The 19,667-nt window shown below is 36.8% G+C and overlaps 1 protein-coding gene across 5 annotated transcripts in view; it reads right to left on the bottom strand.

Moving 5' to 3' along the window:
• GSK3B (glycogen synthase kinase 3 beta) overlaps positions 1-19,667 on the bottom strand; it is a 196,354-nt gene that overhangs the window by 122,950 nt on the left and 53,737 nt on the right. For all 5 annotated transcript variants that reach the window (XM_036851749.1, XM_036851750.1, XM_036851753.1 and 2 more), the window contains exon 2: positions 8,143-8,336. In XM_036851749.1, the coding sequence (XP_036707644.1) occupies positions 8,143-8,336 (194 nt within the window). The remainder of the gene's footprint in view (positions 1-8,142; positions 8,337-19,667) is intronic.

Here is a 19,667-nt window from a genome sequence, read left to right as displayed (position 1 = left end):
ATGAAAATATTCTAGAATTAGTAGTGACAGTTGCACAACTCTGTGACTATATTGAAACCAATGTATATACTTGAAAAGGGTGAAAGAGTGTTTACTTTAAAAGGGTGAAATTTATGGTATAGGAATTATATCTCAATAAAACTGTTAATAAAAAAAGAATCAAGCAGCTGACCATCCACAAAAATTGCAAAGCCTTTAATGAAACTAGTCAAAAGAGCAGATCTAACTCCGGATGCTAAACACTTCTTTGTAACTTACTACAGACATATAGGAATTTGAAAAGGCATAAACACTAAAGAATAATAAAATTAAAAGAAAAAAAGTGAGAAAACTCAGAAGTGTACTATGCCTCATATTAAAGTGTTTTTTTCTTTTTTCTTTTTACCTTTTGACCCCCTTCACCTATTTCTCCCACCTCCTGCCTCTGGCAACCACCAATCTGTTCTCTATATCTACAAGGTTGTTTTTTGTTGTTGCTGCTGTTCATTTTTTAAGATTTCATACATAAGAGAGAGCATATGGCATTTGTGTTTTTCTGTCTGACTTATTTCACTTAGCATAATGCCCTCAAGGTCTATCCATGTTGTCGCAATGTCAGGATTTCCTTCTCTTTATGGCTGAATAATGTTCCATCATACACACAACACACACACACCACAATTTCTTTATCCATTCATCCACTGATGGACACTTAGGTTGTTTCCATATCCTGACTATTGTAAATAATGCTGCAATGAACATGGGGTACATATATCTTTTCAAGTTAGTATTTTCATTTTCTTCAGATAAATATCCAAAAGTAGAATTGCTGGATCCTATGGTAGTTCTATTTTTAATATTTTGAGGAACCTCCATACTGTTTTCCATAGTGCCTGTACCAATCCACATTCCCACAAACAGCACACAAACGTTCCCTTTCCCCGCATCCTTGCCAACACTTGTTATTTCTTGTCTTTTTCATAATAGCCATTCTAACAGGTGTGAGGTGATATCTCATTGTGGTTTTGATTTGCCTTTCCCTGATGATTAGTGACGTTGAGCATCTTTTCATGTACTTGTCGGTCATCAGTATGTCTTCTTCAGAAAAACGTCTATTCAGCTCCTGTGCCCATTTCTAAATTGGATTGTTGGGTTTTTTTTTTTATATTAGCCTGTTATCAGACATATGATTTGAGAATATTTTATCCCATTCAGTGGGCTGCCTTTTCATTTTGTTGATGGTTTCCTTTGCTGTGCAGAAGCTTTTTAGTTTGATGTAGTCCCACTTGTTTATTTTTGCTTTTGTTGCCTCTGGTTTTGGTGTCAGATTCAAAAAATCATCACCAAGACCTACATCAAGGAGTTTACCATTTATGTTTTCTTCTAGGAGTTTTATGGTTTCAGGTCTTACATTCAGGTCTTTAATCCATTTGGAGTTAATTTTTGTGTATGGTATAAGACAGTTGTCAAGTTTCATTCTTTTGCATGTGGCTCTTCAGTTTTCCCAACACCATTTATTGAAAAGGCTGTCCTTTCCCTGCTGTATATTCTTGTCTCCTTCACTGTAAATTAATTGACCATGTGTGGGTTTATTCCTGGATTCTCTATTTTGTCCCACTGATCTATGTGTCTGTTTTTATGCTAATACCATATTGCTTTAATTGCTGTAGCTGTGTAATATAGTTTGAAATCATGAAGCATTATATCTCCAGCTTTGTTCTTCTTTCTCAAGAATGCTTTGACTATTTGAGGTTTTTGTGGTTCTATAAAAATTTTAGGATTATTTGTTCTATTTCTTTGAAAAATGACATTGGAATTTTGATAGGGATTGCAGTGAATCCGTAGATTGTTTTGGGTAGTATGGACATTTTAACAATATTGATTCAATCCATGAGCACATAATATCTTTCCATTTATTTGTGTCTTCAACAATTTCTTTCATTAATGTCTTAGAGTTTTCAATATACAGGTCTTTCATTTCCTTGGTCAAATATATTCCTAGGTATTTTATTCTTTTCAGTGCAACTGTTAATGAGATTGTTTTCTTTATTTCTCTTTCTGATAGCTTGTTATTAGTATACAGAAATGCAAGAGATTTGTGTGCACTGATCTGTATCCTGCAACTTTACTGAAATGGTTTATTCTAACAGTTTTTTTTTTTAATGGAGTTTTTAGGATTTTCCATACATAATATTATGTCGTCTGCAAACAGTGACAGTTTTATTTCTTCCTTTCCAATTTGGATGCCTTTTACTTCTTTTTCTTGCCTAATTGCTCTGGCCGCCTTCTATTAAGTTTTATTTCTCTTTCTCTCAAGCCATTCAAGCCACGAAAGGCAGAAAGAAGACATTCAGGACCACAATATCATGCCTCCATTTTTTTCTCTCTGGAATAATGGAGGCAATAAAACTATACATAATTTTAAAGCAAAATCAATACAATCCTTACCAATAAACCTTTGTACAGTCTCTGAAAATTCAATTCAATTTGAAAAAACATTTTACCAGTCATCCTACATAGGCACTTGGGAAAGTAGCATAATATAGTCTATATCCTTAGGAAGTTTGGTATGTCAACTATGAAAATGTGCCTCTCAGATATCCCACTGCAGGAAACATTATTGACCAATGGTCCCAGCTGCTGAGCTCTCAAAGCTATTCTCTTGTTTGGGGCCAAGCCAAGCTTCTCATGAGCTGTTCCCTGCCAATGACTCAGCATGGCAGACATATTTAATGAAACTCTTTTCCCAGGAGACACTGGACTCCTCTGATGGTTCAACCTTGCACTGAAAAATATCCAAAGTAAATAGCAGTTTGTAGTAATTCAGAAGCCTAAAATTAAAACCAATAGAACTTAATTATAAGGAGTTTTAAAATTTAGTAAATGTTCTCATAATACATTGTTTCATTTGATTCACACAACGTTGGAGTAAAAAGGGAGCACAATACTTATTGAGTTCTTTTATGCACCAAACACTGGACTGGGGCATTGCTGTAGTAACAGCATTCCCATTGTACACATGATGAAATTGAAGCTCATAAAGTTAATGGATATGCTTAAGCTTACAAAACTAATAGTGGACCAAGGTCTTATTTCTCCTTTGTTGTCTCCAGAAAATAATACAGAAAATACAGAAAATAATCATATCCCTAAGGACTGAGCCCAGACATTCTCTCTCCTCACTCTCCAAAATGGTATATATTAAAAGTAGGGCTCAAACTCTCTATTCACAACAGAACAACAGTGACACTTCACTTCACCCCCACATCCTAACTACAGAACAAATGAAACTAAGCAGGACACCTGAAACCTATGACTTAGTTCAAAGGAGAACTGAAATTAATAGTTAATGAAGCTAAGATTACTAATTAATTAAAATGTAGCTTACTGATTTTCAAATTGGAAAAGCCAGCCTCAACAACCATCTGTAGCCTTTGGGATTGATTAATCTTCTCCCTGCTCTAATATCAAAGGTCTCCTACATTAGGTACCTAGCTGGACTCTACCCCTAACACCACAATAGCATTTTCTATCACAAGCACTTTCAAAATGGCCAATTGAAGTAGCTTAATTTTAGTTATTTGCCACAGTATGATGGGTCCAGAAGGAAAAAAGTATTCAAACTGTAAGTAAAACACTACTGAAATGAAACTTGTTACACCAGAAATTCTTTAAAAGAAAAAAGGTTCAGTATCTTAGATATAGTTTTCATGACTACAGTGCAGGGATAATTACTCTTGTTTTCTTTCTGTCTCTGACCATTCTTTCTCTTCTTGTTTTTTCACCACAACAAACTGCCTCTCACTGACACCAGCAGGTTAAGCATGTTGGTTTATGTAATTGTGCAAGAAGATCCTATTCCACCTTTTCCTGAAAATATGTAATTATTTAATGCAAAATACATGATTATTTAATCCTAGGTAGCAGCTACGTAAAAATTACAAATGTGAAACTACAGAATTTTAAGTTGTCAGAAAAATGCCTATTTTATGATAATCAAGAGAAATGAATTGGTCAATACACCAAATTTTATACTTTTGGAAACAGCTAACATTTAGCAAGGCGAACAAAGAATACTTAAGTTTCACAAAGAAAAGGTGATACACTGGAAAGAACTGAGGCTGGTGTCACACAGCCTGCCACGTTATAGCACTTAGCAGAAAAAAATAAAAAGAAAAACAAAATTATATAATAGCAACAAAAGCAATAAAATACTTAGGAATAAGCTTAATAAGAAATGTCAAAGCCTATATAAGTAAAACTCCTAAAAGATACAAAAGTAAACTTGAACAAATGGAAAGGCATCTCTTATTCCTGGATAAGGTAATTCCGCATCATGGACAGGTGATTTAACTCCCTAAGTTAGTTTATAAAGTTGATGAAATTCCAATTAAAAATATCAACGAGCTTTTTCATGGAGTTAGTCAAACTGTTACCAAAGTTCATCGGGAAAAATAAACATCCAAAAATGCTAGAAAACATGAAACAGAAAAGCTACACGGGCGGATTAGCCCTACCAGACATTGAAATATACTATAGAGCTCTATAATTAAAACAATGTGGTACTGACTTAGGTATATGCAAATGACCTAGTAGAACAGAAGGGAAAGTCCAGAAATAGACCAAATTACGCATGGAAATTCAGCATATAATAACAATAGCAACTCAAATCACTGGAACAAACATAGACTTTTTAATAAATGAGACAAATGATTAATGACTTAGAAAGGATAAAATTAAATCAATAACTCATACCATACATAGGAATAAACTCCACACAGAGGAACAAACTTCAAATGGATCAGGGATCTAACTGTAAAAAGTGAAAACTTACAACTGCTAGAAAATATGGATGAATTTCTCTTTAACCTGAGGAAAAGGCTTTCTGTAAGACCTTATAAGGAAGAGGCTTTCTAATCACAACTAAAATTCAGATATGATAAAAGTGGACATTAAACACATGGAAAGATGTTAAACTACATTCATAAGACTGTAAATTAAAACTACAATGAGATACCATTTCTCACCTATCAGACTGGCAAAAACTGAAAAAGTAAATCAATGCATGTTGTCAAAGCTTGTGGGTAAATAGGCATTCATATATTACTAGAGAGAATGCAAATCTGTACAAGCTCTTATGCAGGAGAATTTAGCAATATCATACAAAACTACATATATGTTTATGTTTTCATTCAGCAGCCCTAGTTCTCTTAATTTATTGTGAAGATACACATCTAGTAAAAAATACCTATGCACAAAGTTTTTCATAACAGCCCCCCTGGAGATTACAAAATATTGAAAAGTAATTCAATATCCATACATAGAAGAATGGTTGGAACCAACTCTGCAATACTATGAAGCTCTAAAAAGGATGAGAAAAATCTCTGAACTGATAAGCAATGACTTTCAGGAACTATAGTTAACAGAAAAGGAAAGTACAAAAGAGTATCTCTAATACTACACTTTGTGTAAGAAAGAAACCAAGAGAACTACAGTCACCCTCTGCATTCATGGATTCCACAACCAGGAATTCAGCCAAGCTGGGATCAAAAATATTCAGGGGGGAAAAGCTCTGGAAAGTTCCAAAAATCAAAACTTCAATTTGCCACATCAGCAACTATTTACATAGTATTTAAATTGTATTTACAACTATTCACATAGCATCAACAAGGTATTATAAGTAATCCAGAGATGATTTAAAGTATATGGGAGGATGAGCTTAGGTTATATGGAAATACCACACCATTTTATATATGGGACTAGAGCATCTGCAGATTTTGGTATTCACTGGGGGTCCTGGAACCAGTCCACTGTGGATACCAAGGGATGATTGTACACTTACAGCTCATTTGTGCAAAAGAAACCCAAAAAAATAAATCAGAACATAATGAGACTGGCTATCTAGAGCGAGTGAGTGGAAACAAGACAGAGGGAATGACATTTGTGTATCTCTGACTTTTAGAACCACATTAGTGTTTCACAGACTGAAAATATAAATTTTTTTTAAAAAGTCAAAAAGAATGGGGATAAAGGTCTACAAAGGGATACATACAAAAACAGATGAACCAAACTGTATTTCAGTTGAATAACTTAACTATGATAAAGGGAAAAATTTAAATTTTTTTTAAAAGCAAGAAAAAGAAGAACTAACTGAAGTATCTTCTGAACAGAATATACTGGTTTGATACAGCAATGATAAAATGTAACAAAGCACTCTGGAGTCAGACTGCTTGGATTCAAATACCTGCCCATCTATCCACTTGCTAACTGTATGACCCTGGAGAAGTTAATTTATAATCTCTTTGCGTGTAGGTTTCCTTATCTGAATAATAACAGTACCAATACCACAGTACTAATGGTAAAGCTCCTATAAAACTACTCATGTAAAAGCCTTAGATCACCTGGCATATTTTAAGGATTTGATAAGTATTTGCTATCAGCAACTATTAATTCAAAAACACATTAAGTGCGTGGATATCCTGGAGACACACATAATAAAAATGGAGTCCTTGTCATGAAAAAATTTGGAATTTCCTAGTTTATGAACAATAAGTGTTCAAGGAATCTAGACTAGCAAGATCCATAGGGCTGGCTGGAATCATCTGGGAAATTTCATAAAGGAAGAATCTGACATGGATCTTTATATATGCACAGGGTTTAGACAGCAGGAGAATGCGAGTGACAGAAAGGAAACTGATAAAAGCAGAGAGGACATAAAAACCAATATATCTCAAAGATAGTGATACATAAGGTTTGTAAAAGCTGAATATCTGGAGATAAGGCAAGACTATGGAAGCTCCCAAATGTACAATTAAAACTGGGCAGTCTTTATTTTCTAGGCTATGAGGAACCCAAAGAAGATTTGTGTGTAGGAGAAACAACATGACCAAACTGAACTGTGGGATTATTCTAATGTTGGTATGCAGAAGGACTGGAAGTGAGAAGATCGGAGGCAAGAGTCTTACTAGTGGTTAAGCCAAATAATGACAAAGGTCTGGCTAGAATAGCAGTGATGAGAAAAGGAAAGAAGGTATAGCTCAACAAGGCAGTGAGGGAAAAAAAAAAAAAAATCAACCAAATTTGGTAATCACTGGATATGAGGTATGAGAGAATGAAAGAGCCTGAATGACAGGTAAATGAGAAAACCATTAGAAGGAAAGAGCCACAACGAATGGGAACCAATAGAAAGTATTTCCTTTAAGATTGAAAGTTTAAGTCAGAGTCAGATAAGAAACCTTGCCAATTTGAAATAACGGTACCTTCAGATATCAAGATCCAGTGGGCACTGGGCAACATGGGACTAGTGCTTGGGAGAGAGAGAACTGAAGACAAAAACTTTAGAATTTTTTTTAAAAAATCTCTTTAGAAAGTTCAAGACATTCTGGAGCATACAGACACTAGGCTGTGTGCTATTTCAGAGCAGTGATCACCTCTTTTTTTTTTTTTTAATCCCTTAATGTTTAGCACAGTTCCTAGTACACGGGAGACTCTCAGTAAAATGTTGCAGAGGTGGGAAGAGTAGGGAAGGGAACAGAGTTGCATGGCTTGTTAATGGCAGAGCCTTGATTAGAGCACAGGTCTCACTGACTCTCCACTATACCATAACGTACAGATGACTCTGACCATCTATGTACAGGACACCCTAAAGAGACGGTGTAAGAAATAAAAATAAACTGAACTGTGGGGAGTACTGCTTTCTAGGGGCAGATGAAAGGGAGACATAAGAAGATAGCAAAGAAAGGTCAGTTATGGGGGAAAAAAATGATAGTGTTGTATCACAGACTCAAAGGAAATTTTTCAAGAGAGGAAGCATAGTCAACTGTATCAAATGATCATATGCTACAGGTAATGTTTCTCTGGTCTCCTACACCAATGACAACCAAGGCAGAGAAAGGTCACATTTTAAAATAGAAATTAAGAAATTTTAATCTACATTTCACAGCATTTTAAATACATGTATCACTCACAGCAGTTCAAAAAAAATATTGCAATCTTCAGTAAATTTTATCTCTACATAATACACAATGTGAAATAAAGTCACTACAGTAGTTGACCTGAAAAAAAATTTGTTCAATAAATGAAATTTAAAGCAAAGAGAAACAATTGAAAAAATATTTACATGCACTGACAGCAACAAAATACATGAAATATTGAAGGTCTTACCTTAAATCTCTTGTCCTGCAATACTTTCTTGATGGCAACCAGTTCTCCTGAATCACAAAGTTTGGCTTGATATACCACACCAAATGACCCATTCCCAATCACTTTAGTGTCTGTATAGCTGACTTCTTGTGGCCTGTCTGGACCCTGTCCAGGAGTTGCCACCACTGTGGTCACCTTGCTGCCATCCTTGTCTCCTAAAAGAAATAAGGGATAGAAAAATGAGAACTGTAAAGAATTCAACAGAGAAAATTGCCAAAGTATACCAAGTAAACTATATTCGTTACTACAAATTATTTTTAAATGCTCATCTTAGTTTATCACATAGTATTACTTCAACTATTTGTTTCAATTATAAGTAATTATTATTTTAACCATCATTTATTCAGTCATTCCATAGACCAGACACCATGCTTAGTTTATATATATGACTTCATTTAATGAAAACAACCCCATGAAGTAGACAAAACTGTTCTTATATTAAACATAATGAGAAGAATGTTACATTTGTCCAGTCAAAAGGCGAATGATGGACCCACCAAAGAATCCTTATCTGTCCAACTCTAAAGGCCCTAATTCTTTCCTCAGGGCTTTCTTATTTTACTTGAAAATAAGATAAGTGCAATTGAAAAAGTCTAAATATGCTGACTCTATTCAGACCACTCTCCCTTTAGGAAGGTAAGGCTTTGAGTTTTTGCTTCTCTGTGTCTTATTTCTTCTTAAGAAAATAATGATGCCTTTCCAAGAAAGGTCTGATGGGTAAAAGACATAGGGGAATGTTAAATTTGGGGGTAAGAGATGCAAAACTTAAAAAGAAAAATCAAACCCATTCTGAACTGAGCCTCATTCATAACTAGCTCTCCAGCTCTGGGGTCTCTGCCCACTCATGACCGTCTCCTTACCTCTTCTGCCTTCCCTCCCCGCCAGTAACAATCCAAAGACTCTCTTCAATTCAAGCTCAAGAGCCACCTCCTTCTTGACTAAGCACAGTCCATATCTCGGAATTCTTAAACTATTCTAAACCATTCTATACTACCTAGCACTTAATTTTAAGAAGCTTTAAATTGTTCTTTTAGTGATTTCAGAATACACAAAGATTCTAGGGACTACAATCGTTGTGAAGTAGCAATTATGACTTTGTGCTTCTTCTCTCTTTCCTAACAAATCTAAAACCAATTCTCAGTACAATGTAAGTCCTTAGGCTCACTGACTAAACTTCACTTCTTTTTCTTCTCTCTCTGACTCTTCCATTATAGCAATTTTATTTTTAAGATGCTCACTGAATTCATACTAACCTCATAGAAGAAAAATAATGTAATATTTAACCCTAGATACCAAACCAAACAACAACAACAAAAACCCCTGCTATCTTAGTAAAAATTAAAAGGTTTACTCTGTTCTCTTTCGAGCAGTTAGAGAAACTGCTGAGAACTCTTACAGACTATACTCTCCCACTAGTAGGAAATCCTGGGTATACAAGGAACAATGGCTCTTTCTGCCTAAGCATCTTGGAATTTTTATTCAGAAATCACCAAGCTCTTCAGACTGCTCCATCAGAGATCTGAAATAGCAGAGCTGTAAAGAGTGGCAAGGTAACACCGGGGGTGACTTGGTATGAGCATTAGTAATGCATGGGACAGTCAGCAGCTAGTGTGCCAAGGAAAAGCATGTCACCATTTGGCACTGCAATTTGCTGACTCAGCAATAAAATAACAGCTGTACAAAAGAACTTTCCGATTGTTTCATCTACTCTAACACTTAAATGGAGGGCCATGTTTACTATGCAAATAAGGAAAGTAAGAGAGATTAACTTGTCCAATATCATAAAGCTTTAAGTAACAGAACTCTTTGCTCACGTCAGGCTGCCTCTGCCATATTTTACAACCTTCCTACTACAGCTGAAAGACCAACTTCATATACCATTACCCACAGCCCCCCCCCGCCAAGAAGCAGATGTTTCTGAAAATATAATGTAAAAAAGGTCAGCTCCAGAATAATAGTAAGAGAACACATGAATAATCTTTTGCAGTTTTCAGTCCTCAATTATTCATTTATTAATAGCTAAAGAGCTTTTTCCAAAGATACTTTGGCAACATTAGAGTTTGAAAGTTATCCCAAAGCAAAAGCATATGGAAAACAAAAATGGAAAACAATTGATTCTGTGATGTTCAAACAATTTAACTTTTGCTACTAGAAACTGCGTAACTTTGGATCTTAACAACAGAGCAGCATTTTAAACACTGCTACCAAGAAACCAAAATCCTCATGAAATGCTAGAATTCATAACAGACATGACTCATTAAAAATAAAAAAGTCACCACTTTGCCCAATACTGAATTTCCCAGAATGCATGGTATCATGAGTTTCACACCAACTACAATAAAATTGGTCCCTAAAAAATGCCACTGTCTCTCAGGAGCAACAACAGCAAAGCAGTGGGAACAGCTCAGTTTCAGGCACTCTCTTCTGGCCAGAGAACTCCTGGGATCCGCTATTACAATTAAAATTCACTCAGGTGGTATGAATTTCCTATTCTGATTAGAACATAGAATTAAATCCCCTATTCTTTAGCACAGTGGATAAATCTTAAATATATAAACCACAAAAGCCTCCTCATAAAGCAATGGAAAGGTGGTATGCAACAGAAAAACCACTTTCAATTGAACGCTGTTAAATATAGAATACAATTTTACAAAAGCCCCTTAGATGTATCCCAAAATGATACGTGCAGCCTTGTTCTCAGTCTCTCAAACACAGCAACACCTTGTGGTTACATTTTTTTGTCTTCTGAAGTCACTCCTCAGAACAATCGATCCATCCAAAACCCAAAAGGCCACTTCAGGCACATGTAAATATTTAGGAGGTATCTGACAATGACATTCTAATTTTAGTATTTCTTAATGATTCAGAGCTGATAAAAAGCAACTGTGACCCTTTTTAACTAGGAGGTTTTTAGAGATGTTAATAAGTCATACTACTAAATAAACTGAACAAAGTCAGCAACGACTATCTATATTAAATCTTCCTTTACCTCCAGAAGAATGTCTCCCATGTAGAAATAACAGAAAATTAAAAGTCTACAAAGCCCAGAGAAACCAGCACACCCGGTATGATACAAGGAAGATACAAGGTATTTTTATGAAGCTTTTTAACCTAACAATAGGATTAGTAAGGAAACTAGCTCTGACTATTGTTTCTCATGAAGAGATATAACAGATAGCTATTTCTATGGATGTTCAACAACAATATAACAAACAGTCTATTGAAAAATATTATTATATAAATTACTTAAAAGAACCAAAAAACCATATTTTCAGGCATGATTAAGATAGTCTGAAGGGGAAACACTGACCACTGTCAAATTTTCAGGTTTTTAAATTTTATTTTTATTTATTTATTTATGGCTGTGTTGGGTCCTCGTCTCTGCGCGAGTGCTTCCTCCAATTGTGGCAAGCGGGGGCCACTCCTCATCGCGGTGCGCGGGCCTCTCACCATCGCGGCCTCTCTTGTTGCGGAGCACAGGCTCCACAGCGCAGGCTCAGTAATTGTGGCTCACGGGCCCAGTTGCTCCGTGGCATGTGGGATCCTCCCAGACCAGGGCCCGAACCCGTGTCCCCTGCATTGGCAGGCAGATTCTCAACCACCGCGCCACCAGGGAAGCCCTCAGGTTTTTAAATTAAAGTTCAAACAACTCTTTATCCTAAGTATATGGCTAAGGAACTTCTATTAAAGCAAGATGTCCTCCCCCAAATAAACACAACAGCTTAGAAACATGAAAACACATAAAAATTAATAAGCAAAAGAAATAAGAAACAAGGAACTGAGGTCCACAGAAAATCAGAGTTAGACAAATTCTAAAATAAACTTATTATTGTCAAGAAACAGGGCCTCTACTCTATGATGTGGAAGCTCTAGCGAGAGTGCAACTGCTCTCATACCTTGGAGCAAAACTATGAAGAAAGAAAGGGAATGCAAACTAAGCAGCTGAATCAGTCAAATCAACCCTAATGTCAACAGCACGATAAAAAATTTTAGGACAATTTCTATGTAAACTTGTGATAAATATCTTTCTAGCAGGGCCTTTCCCCTTAGACATGATTCATCTCCACATGATTCTATCTAAAGAACTGGAAACAAAAAACAAAAAATTACTAAATTTCCTTTGGGGATAGGAAGAGTAAACAAAGAGAGACAGGGAAAACAAAATGGACAGATGTTATACATGAGCTGGCTTTTGGAGATGTTTTCCTGTATATCGCTTCTAGAAATGAAAGGAAAACATAGGGTGATAGAGGATAAAGATGAGCCAGAAAAGACCCCCAAGTCCTTGATAGCGCAATAATACCACATTTTCAATCACAGGCAGATACCATGCCAATGGGATTAACAAGCATCAATTCTGAAGAACCATAAAATTAATCTTAAGAAAAAAAAAAATCAGTCAAGTTTTTGTCCTTAGAGAGAGGCATAATGGTGTTATATGGGCTCTGAAGTCAGACCAAGGTTTGAATCACATATTCTACCACTTAGTATCTATAAAATGTAAATAGCTGCTACTTCATAGGGTTGTTGTAATGATTAAATAACACAGGTTAAGCAGTTTTGTTTTGTTTTGTTTTTTAAGTACATGCCATATAGTGAGTGCTCAATAAATTATAGTTTCTCTGAAGAATTATTGGTAGTGGGAATTGGAAAAAAAAATTCTTCTGCTATGCTATTTTACCACCAGGTACATGCCCTACTACAGTGCTCATCACAATGTTCTATAATTCTTAAGAGTCCGAGCCCCCCACTTGACTATGAGCTCTTAGGAAAGCCAGACATGACCTAAATCATTTAGATTTATTTCCCTAGTACTTATTAGCAGAGGGTTCAGCACAATGCAGGTGGCTCAGCAAATGTCTGCTCTTGAATTTATATAAAAATCACTCAAGCAGAATTATTAGGATTTGGGAACTACTTCCTGCTAAACAGCAGTGTTTTTACTTCTTACACTTGCCATTGATCAGATACAAATCCCTAGGGATAAGGTATATAGAAGCCTTACAAATAGCAAAACAGAATGGGGGGTTTACTGAAAACATGGCAACAACAAGCAGCCAAAACAAATAACACAATTTGCCACATGTGTATCATTTTACAGGTAGAATTACTCTGTTCATAACCCTTTTCCAAATAATTTTGGTTTCTTCGGAGCATCAATATGCAACAATGGGTAAGAACTGGGCAGGGGACATCTCTGAGCTCTGAAGCTCAATTTACATCAATACATACATAAGTATATTCCTTGAGCACTATTCTACAGTTTGCAAGCACCACTCACAGTGGACTTAAGAGTCACCTGGGAGAGTTTACTAAAAATGAAGATTCTAGAATTTCACCACTAGAAAGACTCAGTAAATCTGCAGTAGGGCTCAGGAAACTATTTTTAATAAGCCCCCCCGCCCCAATGATTCTCAATGCAGTTCTAGCTACCATTCTTTTTTTTTTTTTTTTTTGGCTGAGTTGGGTCTTTGTTGCTGAGCGCGGCTTTCTCTAGTTGCGGCGAGTGGGGGCTACTCTTCGTCATGGTGCGCGGGCTTCTCACTGCGGTGGCTTCTCTTGTTGCAGAGCACGGGCTCTAGGCGTGCGGATTTCAGTAGTTGTGGCTCGTGGGCTCTATAGTGCAGGCTCAGTAGTTGTGGCGCACGGGCTTAGTTGCTCCGCGGCACGTGGGATCTTCCCGGACCAGGGCTCAAACGTGTCCCCTGCATTGGCAGGCGGATTCTTAACCACTGCACCACCAGGGAAGCCCCTAGCTACCATATTGTGAGAAAGAACCATAATACCATTTAATTCGTACAACTTTGTGATGTACTCGGATAATCATTTAACAAATGGGAGAAACTAGGATGTTTGAAAGGTTCATTGGTAATTTGCCCAAAGTAACCCCTTCAATAAAGTGTACCCACAGGATTCAGACCTATCCATTTACTCTAAAACCTGTACCCTACTACACTACTTTGCTTAAGACTTATGCCATGAAAATAACACACAGGGGTCAAGGTCCTAAAATCAACTTTCTATTTTCAGCAAAACTGAAAATTTTAAATATTTTACAGAAGATTCTGATGGAAAACTCTTCCTTCAAGTTATCTATACTCCTTTTGAACTAATTTTAATTTACTCAATTTTTAAATCTTCTCTTAGAACCCAAATTTTACTTTAAACCAAAATCAGAATGAACCATGCTAATTTTCAACAGCCTGAATTTAAATATTATTTTACTCATGAACCATGAACTGGAATCAAGCACATTTTTTCCTTTTTTCTAACTCAAGTGAACTGGAATAAAATCAAACCAAACCCAAAATTAATAAATATTTTACTTGGTCTTAAGCCTTCACTTGAAACAATATCAAGATGTATCAATATTTTAGAAACAGGTTTATTTCCCATGGAAGTCTAAAAGGCTTGCAGCATGTGTCTAAAGAGCTTTGGCTTTTAGGAACTAACATTAGAATCTTTAAGTCTTAAACATGCTTATCTGCTTGATTTACAAAAACTGCCCAATTTGGGGCAGGGAGAAAGTAGACAAATACATTAAAATCTTTCTTAATGAGGAAGTTTACCATATTACCAAAGAAACAGTATACCATACATGGGTGGGAAGAGTAAATGGTAAACACTTAGACTAAAGAAACAAATAATTACTTTAAAAAACACAGTGACTCACTGATCAGTGATCACACTTCTGGCAACTTCAATATTGAACAGCCGTGAATCCAGAAGAAAGCCAAAAAATAGCTCTCACAAAGCTGATATATTTTATTGTAGTCTTTAGTGAGCGTAATATTAAAATCAGCACTCTATAATTTCTTTTTAATAGATTACGTCTGTTCTTGGCCTGACACACATCCCCTCGATGCTCAATATTACCTTCTGACAACCCAAAACCCTGACTCAGTCTTGCTTTCTCCTGAACTACGCACCAAAGTTATCTCCACCCCTAAATCCAAACTGCTTTTCCAATAGCACAGCATACAAATTTACAAGCGTTTTTATATGCATTTTAAAGAGGTTATTAACCTAAAATTTTATGCTATATTTCAAACAGCAGTAAAGGAGAGAGGGGAAGGACAGGATCTGTTTTCTCCCAGAAGACTTGGTTACTCTAGGTTGGTCCCATGTGCTTTATCAATTACAATTTAACAACTAATATCCAATCCATGAGGGCAACAATTAAGTTTATCACGCGTTTCTTGCTGTAACCCATTTTATACCTATGCACGCAGCCGGCTGTAAAATATTTGCTCATTTATAAGTGAACAGCTTCCTACAGGATTCCACTAAACTTTGAAATCTGCTAAAATTCTTAAAGTCACTAAAACAAGTACCTCTAATTCCTCCTCTAAAATGATACAAGACTCTAATCTCTCAAAAGGACTGGGTCACTCAGTAGACTGAGAAGAAAATGCAAAGACAAATTCAGTGGTTTGACAATTTTCCCTGGGACCAACCCTGATCACCACACATCATCTTCACCAATAACATATCTGTGGAGCACTTGATAGTTTATGAACATGTTTAGACCCATAACCTCACTTTATCCAGGCAACAGTCCTATGAGGGAGGTAGAACCAATAATGAACTGTAGAACTGAAGCTCAAAAGATAAGCAAAATTGCCCAGGTCGTCCAATTCCCTAGTTTAATACACTTTCCAATGCCTATAAAAATGGAAGCAAACCAAGCCATTTATTTCTATTCCAAAATAAATCCATAAAAATAACTCAGCCAATAGTACCACACATTTTAAGCATCCTCACACATTTTTTAAATTTTTATTTATTTAGTTATTTATTTCTGGCTTCGTTTGGGTCTTCATTGCTGCACGCGGGCTTTCTCTAGTTGCAGCAAGCGGGGGCTACTCGTCGTTGCGGTGCACGGGCTTCTCATTGTGGCTTCTCTTATCGCAGAGCACGGGCTCTAGGCGCGCAGGCTTCAGTAGTTGCAGCATGCACGCTCTAGAGCGCAGGCTCAGTAGTTGTAGCACACAGGCTTAGTTAGTTGCTCCGCGACATGTGGGATCTTCCGGGACCAGGGCTCGAAGCCGTGTCCCCTGCATTGGCAGGCGGATTCTTAACCACTGCGCCACCAGGGAAGCCCCCTCACACATTTTAATATAAACTGCAAAAATACTTTTTTAAAAAAAAATTATTTATTTATTTTTGCCTGTGTTGGGTCTTCGTTGCTGTGCGAGGGCTTTCTCCAGTTGCGGCAAGCGGGGGCCACTCTTCATCGCGGTGCGCGGGCCTCTCACTATCGTGGCCTCTCTTGTCGCGGAGCACAGGCTCCAGACGCGCAGGCTCAGTAGTTGTGGCTCACGGGCCTAGTTGCTCCGCGGCATGTGGGATCTTCCCAGACCAGGGCTCGAACCTGTGTCCCCTGCATCGGCAGGCAGATTCTCAACTACTGCGCCACCAGGGAAGTCCTGCAAAAATACTTTTAATAAAAAATTGCTTCGGGCTTCCCTGGTGGCGCAGTGGTTGAGAGTCCGCCTGCCAATGCAGGGGACACGGGTTCGAGCCCTGGTCTGGGAAGATCCCGCATGCCGCGGAGCGGCTGGGCCCGTGAGCCACAATTGCTGAGCCTGCGCGTCTGGAGCCTGTGCTCCGCAACAAGAGAGGCCGCGATAGCGAGTGGCCCCCGCTTGCCGCAACTGGAGAAGGCCCTCGCACAGAAACGAAGACCCAACACAGCCATAAATAAAATAAAGGGAAAAAAAAAAAAAAAAAAAGATGGCTAGCAGGACATAAGAGCCGTTTTAAAAAAAAAAAAAAAATTGCTTCGTTTTGCCTGAGACATAAGGCTACCTGATACATAAGGCTATCTAAAATGAGTAAAATGAGGGTCAGAATTCCTCTGAGGAAAATCAAATCAGTGACCTGATAGCAAACATTTAAGTCCTTGAACAGATTCATCACAATACAAAATAATAATCCACTAGTTAACGACAGCTGCTACTTTTGCAGGAACAGAAGAAACATTTCCTGCCGTTTTTTTTGGTGGGGGCACGTCTGCGGGGGCGGGGGGTTTGTGTGGTTTATTCTAAATAAGAAACCTACTGGGGACAGAAAAAGCAGGGAAGCATGATTTTTCTAATCAAGAAACAAAAAAGAAATATGAAGACTAAATCTCTCTACGTTACACAGTTTTAGGAATCTCCTGTTGATCTGGCTGAATTACAGTATTTCCCTTTTTTAAGTTTTAAAAATATTGATTAATTCATTTAAAAATAACAGAAATAACAAAAATAAACCCATTACATGTTAACATAATTAACATACAATATTTCACTTTTCATAAATGTAAAGATAACAGCATATTTGCTTAATAATGATAATAATTGAATTTATTTTTAAAAATACCCCCAAATCTATATAATATTTGGGTGGTGGATGCTGTCCCACATCATGAAAAACCAACTCTGAAAAATATGTGCAAATATAAATACCAAATTAGCACACTGTTCCTCATTCCCAGTTCTAAACAGCTTCCAAAGATACCCAGCACCAGTTACTGACTAACACAGGGATGTCTAACTCAACACACTTTCTTATTATCACCTTCTCTCTCCCAGAACAGGAATCATTCACATTGTTTATACTCTCCCCCCACTCCCTTAAACCTGCATTATTCTTATGTCAATTAAATCCACCTCAGACAACAGACATCCTAGGTTACTTCACCTTCTGTTTTTTGTTTGTTTGTTTTCAAGTTGTAGTTACCAAAAGAAACTTTCTCCCCCTTTCTTTTCCCTATCACTTCATTCCACTCAAGAACTAAAAAAGCAACCTTAACCACAGCTGGTAAGCAAAAGGATAGCACTTCTGCTCTTACACCAGTATCAAGAGAAAGTAAAGCCGTGAGTTAAAAAGCCAATCCCATCAATCTATTAAATAAGCTCCTGAAAGTACCCAGAAAGATGTCAGTTTCCCACAGTCTCTATCTACTCCTCATCTCCCTCAGATTAAATCCCTTCATCAATCTAGTAGTACCAGCATTTGGAAGAATTTTTCCAAACTAATTTTTAGGGGGGTTTTAGTTTTACTAAAATAATATTATAATATGATATTATTATAATATTATATTATCAGTAATAATATAGAGAATATTATTATTCTCTATTATTTTTCACTATAGTATGTAGATATCTGAGCTAATTATGGCTTAGTTAGGCTTTTGTAGGATAGCCTGGGAACCTAATTATTTTTATTTTACATATTTACAAAACTTTCAATGAAAAATTATGTTCTGAGTTCCAAAACAACTGATGAACTTTTAAAACACAATCTGTTTACAGGCTAAGACTATTCTGTATAATCTGGGAGGAAAATAAACATAAAATTTACAGTTTAACTTGTTAAACTGTTAAAGTGGAAATGAGATAGGGTACCTCCTAAGAACTTTACAAGAATCTCTTTAACTATGAAAAATAAAATAACCAGGTAATAAGAGTTCTGTCAATTCCATTTCTATAAGGAACACCATACACTTTCAAATAGTGGTTAATTAATTTTTAGTTTACATTTATAACTACATAAGTAATGATACTATGTTTATAGTTAATAAGAAATATGCCTAAGAGAAAAATATATTAAATAGCATTGTCCCAACTGATTCTAATCCTTTGGAATCAAATCCATATTGGTTTTCATATTTACCCCTTTCTTCCTTCCTCCAAAAGCTGACAACATCCCCCAGTACTCTCCCCACAAAAATGGACTTTAGAGAACAGAGCAATGCCATTCAAATAGGACAAGTCCCAGGCCCATCTCTCCATGGAGGAAGAGTAATGACAGATCAACTGGGTCAATTCACAAAGCAGAGTCCACTCTGCATTTCTCCTCGCAAAGCTCTGCTACAAGAGAAGCTAACTGGGCTCTGTTAAATAAAGAGCATTGGAATGACACAGTCTTACACTCACAGTGGGACCATAATAAGAGTTGGCTCCAATTGCCACTGCCTAAGAAGTATGGCGGATCCTCTTACTAGTGGGTCACAGAAGAGCATGCTGGGACACCCCCATGCCAGGGTAGAGTAATTCTCACACTGCTGACTCATAACTTATAATGTAAGAAGCCTAAGAGGACTTAAAGAAAAAGAACTCTCGTCCTTGGGAAACACCTACCTTGCTAACCTTGCCTTTTCAGATGGTCTCTGTCATCTCCTACTGTTACCTACGTGACCCAATGATAAACCAGGACAGGACCAGCGTAAGCCTATAACAGTGACTGCTGGCTAAGTTCCTTTTTTATACCATACCCCCACAATCTACAGAAGCACTGGAACACATACTCTAAAGTCAGTGGGAAAGTGAGTACCATTTAAAATGAGAACAAGAGAGACAGAAATGCAATCCTATACTTCAAGTACTTGTATTTTAATAAATCATCTGTGTGTGGCTTTATAAAATATTAATTCTCATATGTGTTTGTGTTACATACAACCTTTCTAGTTTGTAAGTATTCTCTCATATTAATGGCAC

The sequence above is a fragment of the Balaenoptera musculus genome, chromosome 4, assembly GCF_009873245.2.
Source record: "Balaenoptera musculus isolate JJ_BM4_2016_0621 chromosome 4, mBalMus1.pri.v3, whole genome shotgun sequence".
In the NCBI taxonomy this organism is placed as follows: Eukaryota; Metazoa; Chordata; class Mammalia; order Artiodactyla; family Balaenopteridae; genus Balaenoptera; species Balaenoptera musculus.
Note: the sequence above shows the minus strand (reverse complement) of the source record. Positions and strands in the feature narration are given on the sequence as shown.